Below are 16,860 nucleotides of genomic sequence, written 5' to 3' on the forward strand. Positions count from 1 at the left end.
AAATGGGTCAGAGAGCTGAAAAAACTTACAGGGAATAGTCAAAGAAAGCTCCAAGAAAGTAAACCTGGCAACTCCTAGGTTAGTGTAAAAAGACCCAGAGCCTGGGAAAGAATCTTTGTAGGTCAATAGGAAAAAAAAAACTTTTTCTTGCCCTGGGAACCAGAGGAAGGAGAAAAGGAAGGATAGTCAATTTACTTGAGTTGGGAGTCAAAGTTCTAGAAATGCATAAGACCAAGTCCTGATCAAGAAATCCAAGAGGAAAATTACATTTTCCTAGTCTATATTGGCATAGGAGGACAGACAAAGAAGTCTGCACATACTGGGGATAAGGTCTATCCAAAGGTATGCTACCTAGAGTATTCCAGTATCTCTAGAGACTAAAAGAGGACTGAGGTTATGTACCAGGGCAGGAAGAGGGGAATCCCCAACTAGTGCAGGATGTGAGTATAAGTGCCAACTGGTAGCTCTGTTGCTCAATACCCAGTTCCAGTTCACACATCCACAGTGGACTCAGGAGGGAACCTGCACTTAGGGATAGCATTTTAGGATGACGTGTGGTCATAGGCTATGTAGTATGCTATGTAATGATCACGTAATAAGTTTAGAGGCAAATAGTAATGGAATAGGGATTAATTTCTATCTAGCCTCTAGTCAAGTTTGAAGCCTGCAGTGAAATAACCAGAACAATTCCAGACCAAAAGGGACCTGGCAATTTGGTCACTCTGAACCTGCTTAGCTTTCCAGCTGACTGATAGTGGCAGAGTCTAGCAGTAATCTATTGGAACTGCCAACCAGAAATAAGTCCACAGACATTTTGCTCAGACTCACATCTGGATCAAGAACTTATAGAGTTCAGACCAGAAAGGCAGTGAAAAGAATTTGTCCCACATCACACCACTTTGAGATCACTGAAAGCTTGAAGGCTTTCAACTTGAACAGTTCCCAAGATCCTGAAATAACACAGCATTCAATACCCCACCAAATCTACAAAAGTACCCAAGAGGAAAAAAATACTCAGCTCAAGCACTGTTTCCAGAAGTGAGCAGAGCCTGGATCTACCATACAGTCCAAATCAGGAAGAATGTTGGAATAATGAAGGAAAAAACATAAAGTGCTATTATAGTGACAGAGATGCTTAATAAAAAACCCAGAGGAAGAGAATGACTTTTACAAGCAAAGCACAAATACAACTAGAATTCCTGGAAGAGATAAAGCAGGAGGTTTTTTAAGAGCCAAAAATTACTTTAAAAAAACAATTGAGAGTGCTAGGTAGAAAAAAGGAAAAGAAATGAGAACTATGGGGAAAAGATGTTGAAAGAGAATTAACAGCTTGGAACAAGATATATAAAACCTTACCAAGAAAAAACCTCCCTGAAAATTAGAATTAACCAAATAGAAGCTAATGACTCCATGATATGTTAAGAAACATTAGAGCAAAGTCAAAAGATTGAAAAAATAGAAGAAAGTATAAAATATCCCACAGTAAAAACAACTGACCTAGAAAACAGATCAAGGAAAGATAATTTGAGTTATTTAACTACCAGAAAAACAAACAAAAAAGCCTAGACACCATATTTCAAGACATCATAAAATATAACTGCCCAGTTCTCTTATAATCATAAGGCAGAGTCGAAGCAGAAAGAATCCACTGGTCATCTTCTGAATGAAACCCCAACGTGAAAACTCCCAGGAAAATTATAGCCAAAACCTAGAGCTTTCAGGTCAAAGAAAAACTATTGCAAGCAGCCAGCAAGAATTCAAGTACTAAGAAATTAATCAGAATCACGATTTAGAATCCATTAATCAATAGAAGCCAGTCAATCAATGAGCATTTATTAAGTGCCTACTATATTCCAGGTAGTGTACTAATCAATGGGGATAAAACAATTCCTGGCCTCAAGGAATTTACAATTTAATGGTGAGAAATCTAATCTGTATCACCATTATAATGAATTAGAAGGCTTCCAGAAGGCAAAAGATCTTGAATTACAGCCAAGAATAACTCAGTAAAACTGAATATAATATATTTTTTTCTTTTTTAGTGAGGCAATTGGGGTTAAGTGACTTGCCCAGGGTCACACAGCTAGTAAGTGTTAAGTGTCTGAGGCCGGATTTGAACTCAGGTACTCCTGACTCCAGGGCCGGTGCTCTATCCACTGCGCCATCTAGCTGCCCCAAAACTGAATATAATCTTACACAGGAAAATGGACATTTAATAAAACAGGACTTCTGGGGGCAGCTAGGTAGTGCAGTGGATAAAGCACTGGCCAGGGATTCAGGAGGATCTGAGTTCAAATCCAGCCTTAGACACTTGACACTTACTAGCTGTATGACCTTGGGCAAGTCACTTAACCCCAATTGTCTCACCAAAAAAACAAACAAAAAAACCAAGCAAACAAAACAAAATAGGACTTCCAAGCATTCCTGATGAAAAGGCCAGAACTATGTAGAAACTTTGAAATATAAACACAGGAAACTAGAAAAACTTTTTTTTTAAGTGACGCAATTGGGGTTAAGTGACTTGCCCAGGGTCACACAGCTAGTAAGTATTAAGTGACTGAGGCCGGATTTGAACTCAGGTACTCCTGACTCCAGGGCCGGTGCTCTATCCACTGCATCATCTAGCTGCCCCACTAGAAAAACATTTAAAGGTAAACATGGGCAATCAAAAGAGACTAAACAATGATATGTTGTTTATGCTCTAATATGGGAAAATAATACATGAATCCCCTTGGATCTTTATCATCATGGGTCACAGAGGGAGTCTAATTAGGCAGAAAGTCTTTTATATTTCAATGATCTTAAAAGAAGAATGGAAAGGGAAGGAAAGAGGGATGCCCTGGAGTAAAGAGAGAGAGAGGAAGGATGGGGAAAATAAAATCATCACACATTATTGGTGTATGCAAGTAGTCCATATAAATATGGAAGAAGTGGAGAGCAGGTGATACTTGCACCTCATTCAGAACTGGTCAAAGGAGAGAAGAATACACTCACATGAACATACACTCACTCAGAAATACATTTCACTAGACAGAACCAGGAGGGAAAGTGGGTAAAGGAAACTAAGGAGTAAGACGGAAGGCAACTTAAGGAAGGCATTAGTTGTAAGAAAAAGCAACTCTCAAAGAGAAAGTGGGAAATAAAGAAAAAGATAAGAGAGTAAGATGCAAAGAGATGCATAAAGTGCTTGAAAGATCTTATGAGGGCAATAGGAAGAATATTTGGAGAGCCAATCAGATTAGAAATACTTCAACAAGCCAAAGGGGACCACATCCAGAACTGAGGTTAGAAAGCAGATCTCTGCATGTCTGAAAAACTAGTATTCTTGTCAAATCAAATCTATTTTGGCTAAAATAGATGACTAAAAACCCAAGTTTGATTCACAACCAATAGGACCAATGGCTGGTCCTATAGACAAGATCTGAAAAAAGAAATAAAAAAAGAAAACCCAAATAAAAAAGTTAAGGTCTAGCTCACTGTAACTTTTTAACTTTGCCTTTTGTTTATTATGCTAGATTCCTGTTTTCTTGCAGTCAATAAAGCTATAATTTGCATAATATTTTCCTAATCAAAACATTTCACAATGTCATTAATTATGCTATAACCAAAACCCACAAACACTGTGACATCAATAGCATTTATGTATTTACCTTATTGAATTGACCCCTATAATTCTATTAATATATCATGTTTTTTTGTAGACCAATTAATGACATTAGATGGGGGTGATTCTGTCAGAGTAAAAGCCCTTTCAAGAAAAGTATTTAATACAGCAGAGCATGAAAGAATGGCAAAGCCTGCAATCCTCTCTTATAGGGAAAGCTGGGCATGTAAAGCTGCATCTTTTTCTCCATTCCATGCCTTTTCTTCTTCCTGCTAGCTGAGAGAAGAAAAAGAGTAAAGCTAGAATGATCCTAAATTAGCTTCGAACCCAGGAAGCCATGCTTTTGCCAAGGAGACTTTTGATGACCAACTAAAACAGTTAATTCTAACTTATGTTAGAAGAGGATGTAATGGCAGCAATAAAGCAGAACAAGGAACCAATGAACCAAATTTTGAAGCTTGATCTGAGTTGGGGAAGATCCTATGATAAATTAATTAGCATTTCTTTCTTTCTTTTTTTTGGGGGGGGGTGGGGAAATGGTGGTTAAGTGACTTGCCCATGGTCACAGAGCTAGCAAGTGTCAAGCGTCGGAGGTCAGATTTGAACTCAGGTCTTCCTGAATCCAGGGCTGGTGCTTTATCTACTTCACCACCTAGCTGCCCCCATAATTAGCATTTCTTTTTTTTGGGGGGGGCTAGGCAATTAGGGTTAAGTGACTTGTCCAGGGTCACACAATAATTAGCGTTTCTAATGGAAATGATAACAGTTTGAAACCTACACTTTGAAATCTACAAGCATAAAAGAATTTGGGATGTACTAAAAATAGCTCATGGTGGCTCTTCCATTATCCTGTAGCCTTGAGTTAAAATCATCTTCACTTCTGCAGGTACTGCTTCAGAATGTGAAACCTCCACTGACTTGACTCCTAAGGAGCTATCCTTGGTCCTGTTTCAGCAAGGTCTGTTAGACTAGCGCTTTTTAAACTTTTTCCACTCACGACTCCTTTTCGCCTGAGAAATTTCTACATGACCGCAGGTATGTAGGTATATAAAATAGGTATACATAACCTTTTACTGTTGCCAAATTTTTCACAACTCCCACATTCAGTTAAGAATCCTTGTGTCAGACTATCTAGCCACTTGAATCTAGCATTCACCCGGCATCATAGTTACTGCTTTGAACATTGCTAAGCCTGGATTTTCTGCTACTGCCTTAAACCATTTTTGCACTAGATGCTAGTATTCAGTACAGTGTATTCTTTGTTTCATATTTTTCTTCCACCCCTGTTAATTAGTTTTTCTTCTGCCATTTCTTATACTGACCAACTATATGGAACACACACACACACACACACACATGTTTCTGTGTTCTCCATTCTTGATTTTAAAACTGGATGAATTTATCTTTTAAAACAACAGTAGAAAACCCAAAGAACTCTCGCATTTTCCATTGCCATGGAGTATCCTCCTGTTATCTCCTTTACAAATGGGCTCTGTGGCCTAGTACCCCCTTCCCCCGAGCCAGGTCACCCATGATCGTCCGCTGCAGCCCACTGCCTGACAGGGCCTGCTTGGGAGCCGCCACTGAGGCTTACATCAGCACAAGAAGAAACAAGCAAGATGACAGCAATACTGTCCAGTGGTTCACTCATAGCAACCCATGACTACTACTGAAGTCGTCTGGGTTCCACTTCCAGCTACAGCTCCTGTGGAAGTGCTGAGTACTCTGGGAAAGTGATTCCCCCACCATCCTGGTCTTCCCAAATCAGACCCAGGCCACTGGTGGGCGAGCTTCTTCTTCAGGAAGTCGAGTCATCCATTCATGACAACTGGATTGGAATCCCCAGAGCACTCAAGAACTTTCCAGGTTGCTCATGGCACGATCACCTGTGACCTGGCTCAGGAGGCCATGAGGAAGCAGCATGTCAGTGAACCCAGCAAAACCAACACTGGACCTTCTGCATGAACAGCAGCACCCTCTGTGCTGCTGCCCTGCTTCTGAAGTGTGCTAGGCATCAGAGCTCATTTCCCCCTTCCCTATTCCCTTAGAATAGACAGGCTGCTTAAGCGTAGAAATAGTTGTGTTGTGTGTGTGGTTTTTTATAAAGGAAAACAAAAGCAAAACACCAAAAAAAAATAATGAAAAGAAACAACATTGTCATTGTTTGTTTTTTTTTTAGTATCCAAATCACCTATGTGCTTTCCAGAAGCCTCTGTATCTTTGTTTACTTTGTACTCAACGGAAACTAATAAACTTTGAGCAGTCTTTAAAAAAAACAGTAAAATTAAATTGCTTTTTTTACTTCAACATAGTTCTTTATTGATCTTCCTCCCTACCCCTCTTTGTGGATCAGATAATCTCTATAGAAAAGTTATGCCTAAAAATAGCTTAGAAAGCTCTAAATTATTTGTAATCTACTTACCCCCAAAAGATTACACACATTAACCAAAAAAACCCAAAACAAAACCCTACCAGTTAAAGAGTTAATGCCCATGTTTTATTAATTACTAGGGGAGGTGGTTTTCTCTTCCCCTCCTCTCTTTCTCCTCCCTTCTTCAATCTTCCCTTTCTACTTTCACTTCCACATTATAATATTACCTCCTCCCCACTCAATTTCCTTCTTCCCCATTCTCAGAGAGAATTGGGGGTGGGGCATAAAATGTAATATGTTGTTTCTTTCTCAACTGTCCTAAACTTTCTTTTACTTTCTTCTTTTACAGTTTATTATAAACCTCATCTTAATATAATGATCTTCATTAGAATTATCCTTTATAATTGATCCTGTTTTGGCTAGTTGTAAAAAACCTCCTTAGCATAAACTTGGCTTTCTGGGTTTGAGGCTAGCCTAGAATCATTACAGCTTTGCTACTTTCCTCACTTCAGCTATCAGGAAAAGGAAATTTTATGGGGAGGGAAGAAAAGATGTAGTTTTGGGGGCTGAGATCTCATATCCTTATAAGGAAAGATACAAAATCTCTTTCTTGCTAGACAATAAGCTCCTTGACCAATTCCACACAGTCAAAGATGGTCATTCCCCTGTGCAATATCTCTGACTTTTACTATTTTTTTTAAAAGAAAATATTCCTGACCCAATTACTCTGGTATTTGACTTAATCTACATATAGCTTTGGTGTTACTTAGCCAAGATTGCCCCCTAGCAATTGCTTCAGCTATAAAGTGCTTTGCTTTTTATAGTATCCATGAGAAGCTATTTCCTTCAGAAGCTTTCAGGAACAGAAAAATCACAAACTTCAGACTTAGACCATTTAAAGTGAAGAATTAGCAGCAAATTAAATTTGGTTTGTGTTTTTATATAAACATAAATTAATGTATATGTATATGTATATATGTACACATATATTATTAGAAACAAAAATTTTCAAAGACAAGAATTAGGAGTCATATTAACTCCAATTCAAACTCTAGACCATAAATTCTTGGTGAAAAGTTATTTTGTTTGACCTTGACAAAATGTTCCTGTTGTGTGGAATTATAAGCAATGGTGCCATATAATTAATTTGACTAATATGCTCATATGCACCTGAGTATAGGATCCAAAATAAAGGCAGCTAGGTGACATAGTGGAGAGAACATGCACTTGAAGCCATGAAGACCTGACTGAGTTTAAATCCTGCCTTAGACACTAGTTATGTGCAGATCACTTATCCTCTCTGTGCCTCAATTTCCTCACCTATAAAATGATAGAGTTGGACTCAGTGGCATTTTCCATATCTCAGTTGATGCTTTAATACCTATGAGATTAGATGGGAAAACCAATACCATGAATATTTTGGAGCATAATGGTCATCTTGAGTTAATGTGCAGAGAAATAAAACCTTCCAGGTGTCTGGCAAGTGATAGTTCACTGAATCTTTCTGGGAAAGATGTACACGAAAATTTTCAATAATAACAATTAATCTGGAATTTTAACACTTTCTATTCTTTAAGCACAAGAAACTGAAGGAATTGCCTCTGAAATAATCCATTCTTTCCTATAAGGCACACACTAGTTTTCTATATATTAAGAGAAATCTTACTTTATTGGTGCAGCAGCTCCTTCTGGTCCTAGTAACTTAGATGGAGGGACAAACTCCCATTTAAAGTGTAGATTCCAGGTGAACCCTCCACGAAGGATAGGAGATGGCTTATACTTGAGAGTGTAAGCATTGATTGCATCAATCAGGGGGGACACCACCATGCTGTAGTCTTTTTGGATCGCAAACAATAAGGGCTGTAGCCACATTTTATTCACCTCACAGTGACTGTCTAGGAACACAAGAACTTTTCCTAGAAGCATAAAACCAAAGGTCAAGTAGATCTTAATAACATTCAGCTTAGATACTAGTACTCTTTCAATCCAAAATACCCATGTTAAAATACAGTTAGATTCAATGGGCATTCTTGAGCACCTAGTATATGTTCAGCATTATCAACAAGTAAATCAACATATATTAAGCACTTGATGTATACCAGGCACTGTGCTGTTTGGGGATATGAAGAAGATAGAAACAATACCTCCCCTCAAGGAGCTCTTAGTGTTGTAAGAGTTTAAGACAAGTATAAGACATAGCCTTTGTCTTCAAGAAGTATGCAACAGTTAAATAACATAACAAATAATACAAAATTATATGCCATTAACAATAAGTTGCAAAAAATATCACAGACAAAAAAGGATTATAGAGTTTCAAAAAAGAGAGGTTACAGTGGACTGGAATGGAGGATGATGAAATGGAATTGAGTTAGCTCTTTAAAGATAGATAAGATTTGAGTCAATTAAATAATTAAAGAATATTGCCCAAGATGTACCAAACACCATGCCAGATGCTTTGCGAAATAGAAAAGAAGCTTGATAGGTCCTTGCTCCCAAAAAGTTCATAATTTAGTTATGGTGACATGATCAACACAAAGAAAACAATAATATTACAGAATAAAGACTAAACTGTGTGATATTACAAGTGATATAATATGGAAGGGAGAGATCACCACAATCAAAGGAGGTTTCTTAGAGGATGGAATGAATGAAAGAATGAAAAAGCATTAAGTATTATGTGCAAAGCATTGTGCCAAGCTTTGGGGATACAAACAGAAAAGCAAGGCCATTTCTGCTCTCAGGGAACTTGCATTGGACAAGAATGGAAGATTTAAACAGGGGCTTATAGGATGAATGGGACTAGTTAGATGGCAGAAGAATTCCAAATTGGGTAGAGAAGGGTAAAGAACATTTTGCATGAAGGAATGCAAAGGCAAGAAAGTGGGAATGAATTTACCTTCTTCTTCTTCTTCTTCTTCTTCTTTTTTTTTTTACTGGGCAATGGGGTTAAGTGACTTGCCCAGGGTCACACAGCTAGTAAGTGTTAAGTGTCTGAGGCCGGATTTGAACTCAGGTCCTCCTGAATCCAGGGCCGGTGCTTTATCCACTGCACCACCTAGCCGCCCCATGAATTTATATTCTTTAAGGAAAATCATCAGCAAAGTAGCCTGGCTAGAGTGTAGTTCATAGTAGGGAAGAGAGGGAGATTAAAAATAGGAGGCAAAATATGGAAAGTTTTGAATGCTAGATCAGAAGAATTTGAGCTTTGTCCTGTAGCTAACATGAAGTCCTTGAAAATTTTTTAAACAGAAAAGTGTCCTGGTTAATAAAATGTTTATTGTCATTCAACTGCTTCTATAGATACAACTCAGAGTAAAATGTTAAATATGAACGAAACTACCAATCACAAATCAGGTCCAATGTGGGAAGTTTAGTCAAAAATTCTTTCTGAATGGAATTGCTACAACACAAAAAGCTTACCCATATGCATACAGAACTCTTAAACAATTTAAGCCCCCTGCCACCTTCCAATTTACTTACACAGGCAGCCCTGTGTCTGATTCTTCCAAAGTTCCCATGGCAACATAGAGAGCTGAATGTGATTATCTCTGAGAACTAAGTGGCCATAGCAACTGGATAACTGGAAATATGAGGGATTAGATTAATTTGTTTGTAGCTATGTCAATCAATCAATCAATCAATATTAATTTATTAAATGCTTACTATATGAAAGGAATGGGACACAAAGACTAAACTGGAATAGTTCCTTGCCCTCAAAGAGCTTACATTCTAATGTAGGAGACAACTTATCCATATAAAGTATATGTAGCATATAGACAAAGTAGTTTGTTGAGGGAATACGTTTGTGGTTGGATGGGAAGGGACTAGAAAAGGCTTCATGAAGAAGGTGGAGCTTGAATGAGTCTTGAAGGAAAACAGTGATTCTGAGAAGTGCAAGTGAGAAGGGAGAGTTTTCCATCCATGGAGACTGGCCAATGCAAATACATGGAGGCTGTGTGTGTAGGACAGGAAGCAGGCCAGTAGGATTCTCTCTGAAATTTTTGGTGAGGCAGCCAGCTGAAGTACTCCCTGCTGTAATCTACAGTAAAAGCTCGACATCTTGGTAGATGTGGGTCCAATTTAGCTGGTGTTACTTTGAGTCAAGCTACCCCTTTCTCCAAGCTCCACAAATTTGTATAAATCAAAAAGCAAGATTTCCATGATCATAAAGCAACTCAATCAAAGTGGGTCTTGATTTAGGATTGTATTTCATAGGATCATAGATTTATAGTAAAGAAAGTACCTTAGGGATTATCTCAGCTGGTGGTACAGTGGGTAGAGGGCTGAGCCTAGAGTCAGAAAGACCTGAGTTTAAATCTGGCCTCAAATAACTTACTAGTTTTGTAACCCTGGGCAAATCATTTAACCTTTGTCTGCCTCAGTTTCCTCAAATGTAAAATGGGGATGATAATAGCACTTACCTCAAAGGACTGTTGTGAGGATCAGATGAGGTAAAATTTATAAAGCACTTACTTTTAATAGCTAACATTTTTATAGTGCTTATTATGTACTAGACACTATGCTAAATGCATTGCAATTATCTCATTTGATGTGACTGGTGCATAGTAAATAATATATAAATCTTTATTCTCTTCCCTCCCTCTTTTATTTTATAGATCAGGAGTTGAGGCCCAGTCAGTTCTTTACCATCTCAGTTTGGATGCAAGCACCCTTTGACAAATTATTCAATTAAAGTCAGCTGATTCTATAGTAAACTTTAGGCAGAATCTGGAATATATTCACGTTCATATACCATTGATTCCAGCACCAATTTTGGAGCTGTCAACTTCTCTGGTTGTCTGACTCCACATAAAGCTGTTGATAAAATATATCTCATCCTCATTTCAGAAAGTCCTCAAAGCTACCCTATGAGATAAGAAAATCACCATCTCAGATTTAGAGGGGACCTCACAGGTCTCTTTATCCAAAATGTACCTGAACAAGAATTCTGTCCTCAATAGTCCTGAGAAATTGTCATCCAGACTCCATTTAAAGTCTTTCCCCTACCTCCCAAGAGAATCCACTTCCCCAAGAGCTAAGATCAGTGTGGAGGGGGATCCAGAGAGGTATCAACAGCAATGATGGGGTACACTGGTCACTGCTACCCTTCCAGTAATTCTTGGAGGGCAGGGACTATGTCTCATACTTCTTCCTTGGTCTCCCTCATGTCGAGCACAGTGGATTGCATAAGGTAAGCACTCAAAGGTTTGTCAATAATTTATAATAGTTGAGATATTTCCTCGACTTGCATTATGTAAAACATATGCATTATGTAGAACATTACATCAACTATGCATTGTGTAGGACATAAATGATGTACCAACTCTCTTCCACCACCATAGTCAGTTAAAGGGGGTGCAACACAGAGTCAGTATTCAGAGAGGCACTATTCTTATCTGCCTAACAATGCTTCTAGATGTGAGGAAAATCACCTTTTATCTCACATCTGTTTAATTCTAGGGAGGTTCATTGTGCATTTGAAGTGTTTGTCCAAGCCATATTTGTCCATATGTATTTGTGAGTCATCTCAATGGGCTGTGCACTTACCTGTATATCCTGTGTTAAGGGCAATTCTTTGAAGTGGTTTAAATATTAAGGAAACTCTATAGTGTTCAGGGTCTTGATGCTATCAGAACAATATAATCTGCAAACAAGAGTGTCTGAAGGACCCCGCCAACTAAAGGGAATCCTCTCTGTGCAGGACATCCTCCACAACAGTGACAAACATATTTGGTAAGTGTTCTTCTCCCTGTTCTATAACTCATCTGTGGGAACAGTAGAGGAACAATATAAGGAAGGTGGAGCTAAATGGAAATTGAAAGAGGTTTTCTATGGAGAAGCAAGTAAAGAAGTGCATGGAGTTGGTTCCATTGTGAATACAAAGGTAACAACAAAAATCATTTCATAGGACACTTAGCCATCTTGCCTTGTAATACTCATTATGAGCATTAAGCCCAAAGGCCATCCAGAGGATCATTATAATTTACATATCAATATCTGTTGTAAAGGATGACAAGGTAAAGAAATGCTATGAATAACTCAAGGCCTTCTGGCTTAATCTAACCTAAGCTATGAAGCTTGGTGACTTCAAGACAAAGATGGACAAGGGAAGAATGGTGAAAATAAGTTCATAAATATGACTCAAATTCAAGAAACAAAAGAAGCAACTTGTAAACTACACAAAAGCTTCTTTACCCTATGTCTTTGGACTAGTAACTGAAAAATAAATGTATCTTCCAAAGACCCTAAATTATGTTGTGTTGTTGTTCAGTCATTCTGTCGTGTCTGACTCTTCATGATCCCATGGACCACAGCACACCAGGCCCTTCTATCCTCCACTATCTCTCAAAGTCTGTCCAAGTTCATGTTCATTGCTTCCATGATATCATCTATCCATCTCATCCTCTGCTGTCCCCTTCTTCTTTTGCCTTCAATCTTTCCCAACCTCAGGGTCTTTTCCAATGAATCCCATCTTCTAGTTATGTGGCCAAAGTATTATAGCTTTAACTTCCTTATTTGATTTTCTAGTGAATAGCCTGAATTAATTTCTTTAAGAATTGACTGATTTGATCTTCTTGCTATCCAAGGAACTCTCAAAAATCTTCTCCAGCGACACAATTCAAAAGCATTGATTCTACGGCACTCAGCCTTCTTTATAGACCAACTCTCCCCGTCACACACTGCTACTAGAAAAACCACAGCTTTGACTATCCAGACCTTATTGGCAAGGTGATGTCTCTGCTTTTTAATATGCTGTCCTGACTTCCTAAAGGTGGGGAAATCTCCCTTTCTCTAAATCCAAGGGAAGCAAACCATCCCTCACTCCTGAAATTCCTTCAGTTCCAGTCTCATTCACATTGCCACCTATTGAAATCATTTCCATCTTTCCAGACTCACTCAGGTGTTGTTTCTATAACGAAGCCCCTCAAATCTCTCATAGCACTTTTTCTTTTTTTAGTGGGGCAATGAGGGTTAAATGACTTGCCCAAGGTCACACAGCTAGTAAGTGTCAAGTGTCTGAGGCCAGATTTGAACTCAGGTCCTCCTGAATCCAGGGCGGGTGCTTTATCTACTGTGCCACCTTGCTGCGCCCCCCCCCCCTTAGCACTTTTTCAGGAACTTCCTTAGACACTTTCCAGTCAGTCAATCAGTCAACAAGCATTTGTTAAGCACATGCTATGTGTTTACAATGCCCCTACTATGTGTCAGGCACTATGTTAAGTGCTAGAGATACCAAAAAAAGGCCAAAAAGAGTCTCTCACCTCAAGAAATTCATAGTCTAATAAGGGAGACAACAAACAAATATGTATAAATAAGATATAGACAGGATAAATAGGAAATAGTTAACAGAGGGAAGCACTAAAATTAAGAAGAATCAGGAAAGGTTTCCTATAGTAGATGAGATTTAGATGGGACTTGAAGGAAGCTAAGGAAGCCAGGGGGCAGCGATGAGGAGACAGAGTATTCTAGGCATGGGGACAGTGAGAAAACGTCTGGAGGCAGGAGATGGAGCGTCTTGTTTTGGAACCAGGTCCTAATTTATACTATAGATATGCAGAGCCTTGTCATCTCCTCTACTAGACAGTAAATACTTTGAGAAAAGGGAATAGGGGGCAGCTAGGTGGCAAAGTGGATAGAGCACCGGCCCTGGATTCAGGAGGACCTGAGTTCAAATCCAGCCTTAGACACTTAACACTTACTAGCTGTGTGACCCTGGGCAAGTCACTTAACACCAACTGCCTCACCAAAAAAAAGAAAGAAAGAAAGAAAGAAAGAAAGAAAGAAAGAAAGAAAGAAAGGAAGGAAGGAAGGAAGGAAGGAAGGAAGGAAGGAAGGAAGGAAGGAAGGAAGGAAGGAAGGAAGGAAGGAAGAAGAGAAAAGGGAATGGGTTTAATTCATCATTCTATCTCTAGCACTTACCAAACAAATGTACAGGACTTAAATCCTCAATAAATGTTTATTGAATTTAATAAGAGTTGGAATTTGTTCCAGATTAACTTTTTGCTAGGAGAGGGAATAAATAAACAATACCAAAAAAAAAAAAACACAAACCAATAATTTTTGACTCATACGATTAAAGTCTAACCACATGTTGTTTTCACTGCCACAAATTAATGGGGCACTTTTCTTTTTCCTTATTTTAACCTCATCTGGTCTTGGTTAGACTAAGAGGGGGAAAGACTGATAGAATTTTATCTGTAGGGTATACTTCTGAAAATCAATTCAACATTACAAAAGAATTACTGAAATAGATATAGTCCCAGGTCTCTCTGTTAGCCCCCAGCAAGGAAAATTTTCAACGTTCTATTAAGAATATCCTTGGGGAATATCAGGATTCAAAAATACTTGGTGAAGGAAAATCAAAGAAACACATAGAAGTAATGGGGAGCACAGAAGTGGCTTTTAAGACACAGGATCATAATTTTCCAGTGTAATACTGGCATACTATTGTGGTGTAAGCAATGATAAGCAGATGGAATTCAGAAAAACCTGAAAAGACTTCCATGAATTGATGCTGAGTGAAATGAGCAGAAACAAGAGAACACTGTACACAGTATCAACAACATTGTGTGATGATCAACTGTGATTGACTTAACTCTTCTCAGCAATACAATGATCCAGGACAATGCCAAGAGACTTATGGTGGAAAATGCTCTCCACATTCAGAAAAAGAACTATGGAGTCTGAATACAAACTGAAGCATACTATTTTCACTTTTGTTGTTGCTTTTTTGTTATTCTTATTTATTCTTTCTTGCATTTTTTCCTTTTGCTCTGATTAATGTGGAAATATGTTTAACATGATAGTAATGTATAACCTATGTCAAATTGGTTGCTGGCCTTGGAAGAGGGGAGGGAAGGAAGGGTGGGAGAAAAATTTGGAACTCAAAAAATAGCCTTATATGTAATTAAGAAGAATGAAAAATTAAAATAAAAAAATGGCACACAGTAGATGCCTAGAAAATATCTGATTTGAAAAACTAAAATAAATTTAAGCCATTAAGAACTAGTAATTTTTCAGTTCTTTATTCTTGCTATTCAGGCAAAAAGTCATGAAGAGTATTCAGTTCAAATTCAGGTAAAAGATTCAAAGAAAAGCACCAGATGTAGTCACTCAAGTAAAAACAAAATTTCACTTAGTGTTAATTTATTTTCAGACTTATTCCTTCTTCTCCAATCTACCTCTTCCCAACCCAATGGAACAGAATCTGTCAAAAGCAATTTGTGTTTGGTACAGTTGGCAACATTCTTACTTATGACAAAAGCCAGTCCTATTTTCCAAAGTCTATTAAAATTAAAAACAGACTGAGTTAACTGTCTTCTGAAGTAAGTTTGGGGTCTCTGAATCCCAGGGCACAAGGATCAGTCAATTGTGCTAAAAACCTTACAATTATCTCTTAATCAGATTTGCATATGGGAGGAATCATGCCTTCAAATGGAAAGCAGATATCTGTAACATGGGGAAAACTGGCCCTTGATGCAAGGTCACAGGTTATACTTGCCATGTTTGAGCAGTGGAACACTCCAAATCAGCAAAATCAAAGCAACAATGTTTAGTCACATTTTGGTGTTAGCAGCTGCTTATTCAAGGCTGATATTATTTTAAAGGAAAATGATAAGTGGTACTGCTATGGTTGGCCATGTAACAAATCCTGATTAAACTCCCAAACATTTATGGGATGGGCAAGAAACAATTTTGAGCAATTCAAAGATTGGGTGCATCTCTCGTGACTGAATTGATGCCTGTCTCTTTAAACTAAGGTGAAGGAGGCACTAATGGACTTTGAATACGACCACACACTGTCTTGGTGATATATGTGGCCATTTCCCACCAACCCGCCAAAAAAGTACATGGTATGTTATACCTGTAGCATTAGTTGCTCCAATGATTCTTCCTCGAATCAGTCCCTCTCGTTTGTAATTTCTTAATAATTTAACATTCTCAGGAAAATTTTCCTTGATATAATTCCTTAGGTCTTCTTTCAAATAATCTAAAAATAGAAGAATCATCATGTATTTATGAGATACAACCACACAGATATTGACCCACAAGTATTTAATATTTGCTGGAATCTTTAACATAATTATATTGCTCCACAGATCAAATGGATGTTAATTTTGTATTAAGAAACTTTAATTTACTTTTTAAAAGTTTGTCGAATAATAACAATAAAAGCATTTATATAGCATTTTAAGTTTTGCAAACTGCTTTACATATGTTATCTCATTTGATCCTCACAGCAGTTCTGAGGTAGGTGACATTATCATCCCCATTTTACAGATGAGGAAACCCAACACTAAGAGAGGTTGAGTGATTTGTCCCAGGTCACACAGCTAGTAATTGTCCAAGGTAGGATTTGAACTCAGCCTTTCCTGCCTGAACCCACTGTACCATCTGGAAAAAGGGAGAGGAAGGGCAAGCTACCAGTGAAAACACTTCAAAAATTTATATATGTATATACATATGTATATATATATATATATATATGTATACACACACACACATATATATATGCACAATTTTTTTTGCATATGTAGCAGTTGTGTACTTAGAGGATTCAACAGAAGTCAGCAGTCCTCAAAGGAGTCCTGTTTATACTGGCTGGGGAAAGGCCTGAACATTCATGCACATGTAGAACCATGAACTGTGGCCATGGGGGTTAGAAACCTTGCTTTAAAGACAGAGGAACCTAGAACCAGTAGTAGTTACCAAGTGAAAACCTAGAAGTTTCAGAGCCAAACTGAAACCTTTAGGAGCTACAATTATGTAGAATTTCAAGCTGAATGCACTGAAAATTATAGGACGTACTAAGAGATATCAGCCAAGAGCCATTACCATGGGAGTGAGGCCGGAACAAGGGGACAAGGAAGAGCCATAAGGAAAT

General features: G+C 38.1%; 1 protein-coding gene and 1 pseudogene across 1 annotated transcript in view; one reads left to right on the forward strand and one right to left on the reverse strand.

Annotated features, from left to right (window-relative positions):
• LOC122729469 (polypeptide N-acetylgalactosaminyltransferase 11-like) overlaps positions 1 to 16,860 on the reverse strand; it is a 68,999-nt gene that overhangs the window by 24,753 nt on the left and 27,386 nt on the right. The window contains exons 4-5 of the mRNA XM_043968362.1: positions 15,841 to 15,966; positions 7,642 to 7,891 (exon numbers count right to left, since the gene is read on the reverse strand). Coding sequence (XP_043824297.1) covers positions 7,642 to 7,891; positions 15,841 to 15,966 — 376 coding nt within the window. The remainder of the gene's footprint in view (positions 1 to 7,641; positions 7,892 to 15,840; positions 15,967 to 16,860) is intronic.
• LOC122729470 lies at positions 5,224 to 5,569 on the forward strand (annotated as a pseudogene).

This window comes from Dromiciops gliroides, chromosome 5, assembly GCF_019393635.1.
Source record: "Dromiciops gliroides isolate mDroGli1 chromosome 5, mDroGli1.pri, whole genome shotgun sequence".
Taxonomy (NCBI): Eukaryota; Metazoa; Chordata; class Mammalia; order Microbiotheria; family Microbiotheriidae; genus Dromiciops; species Dromiciops gliroides.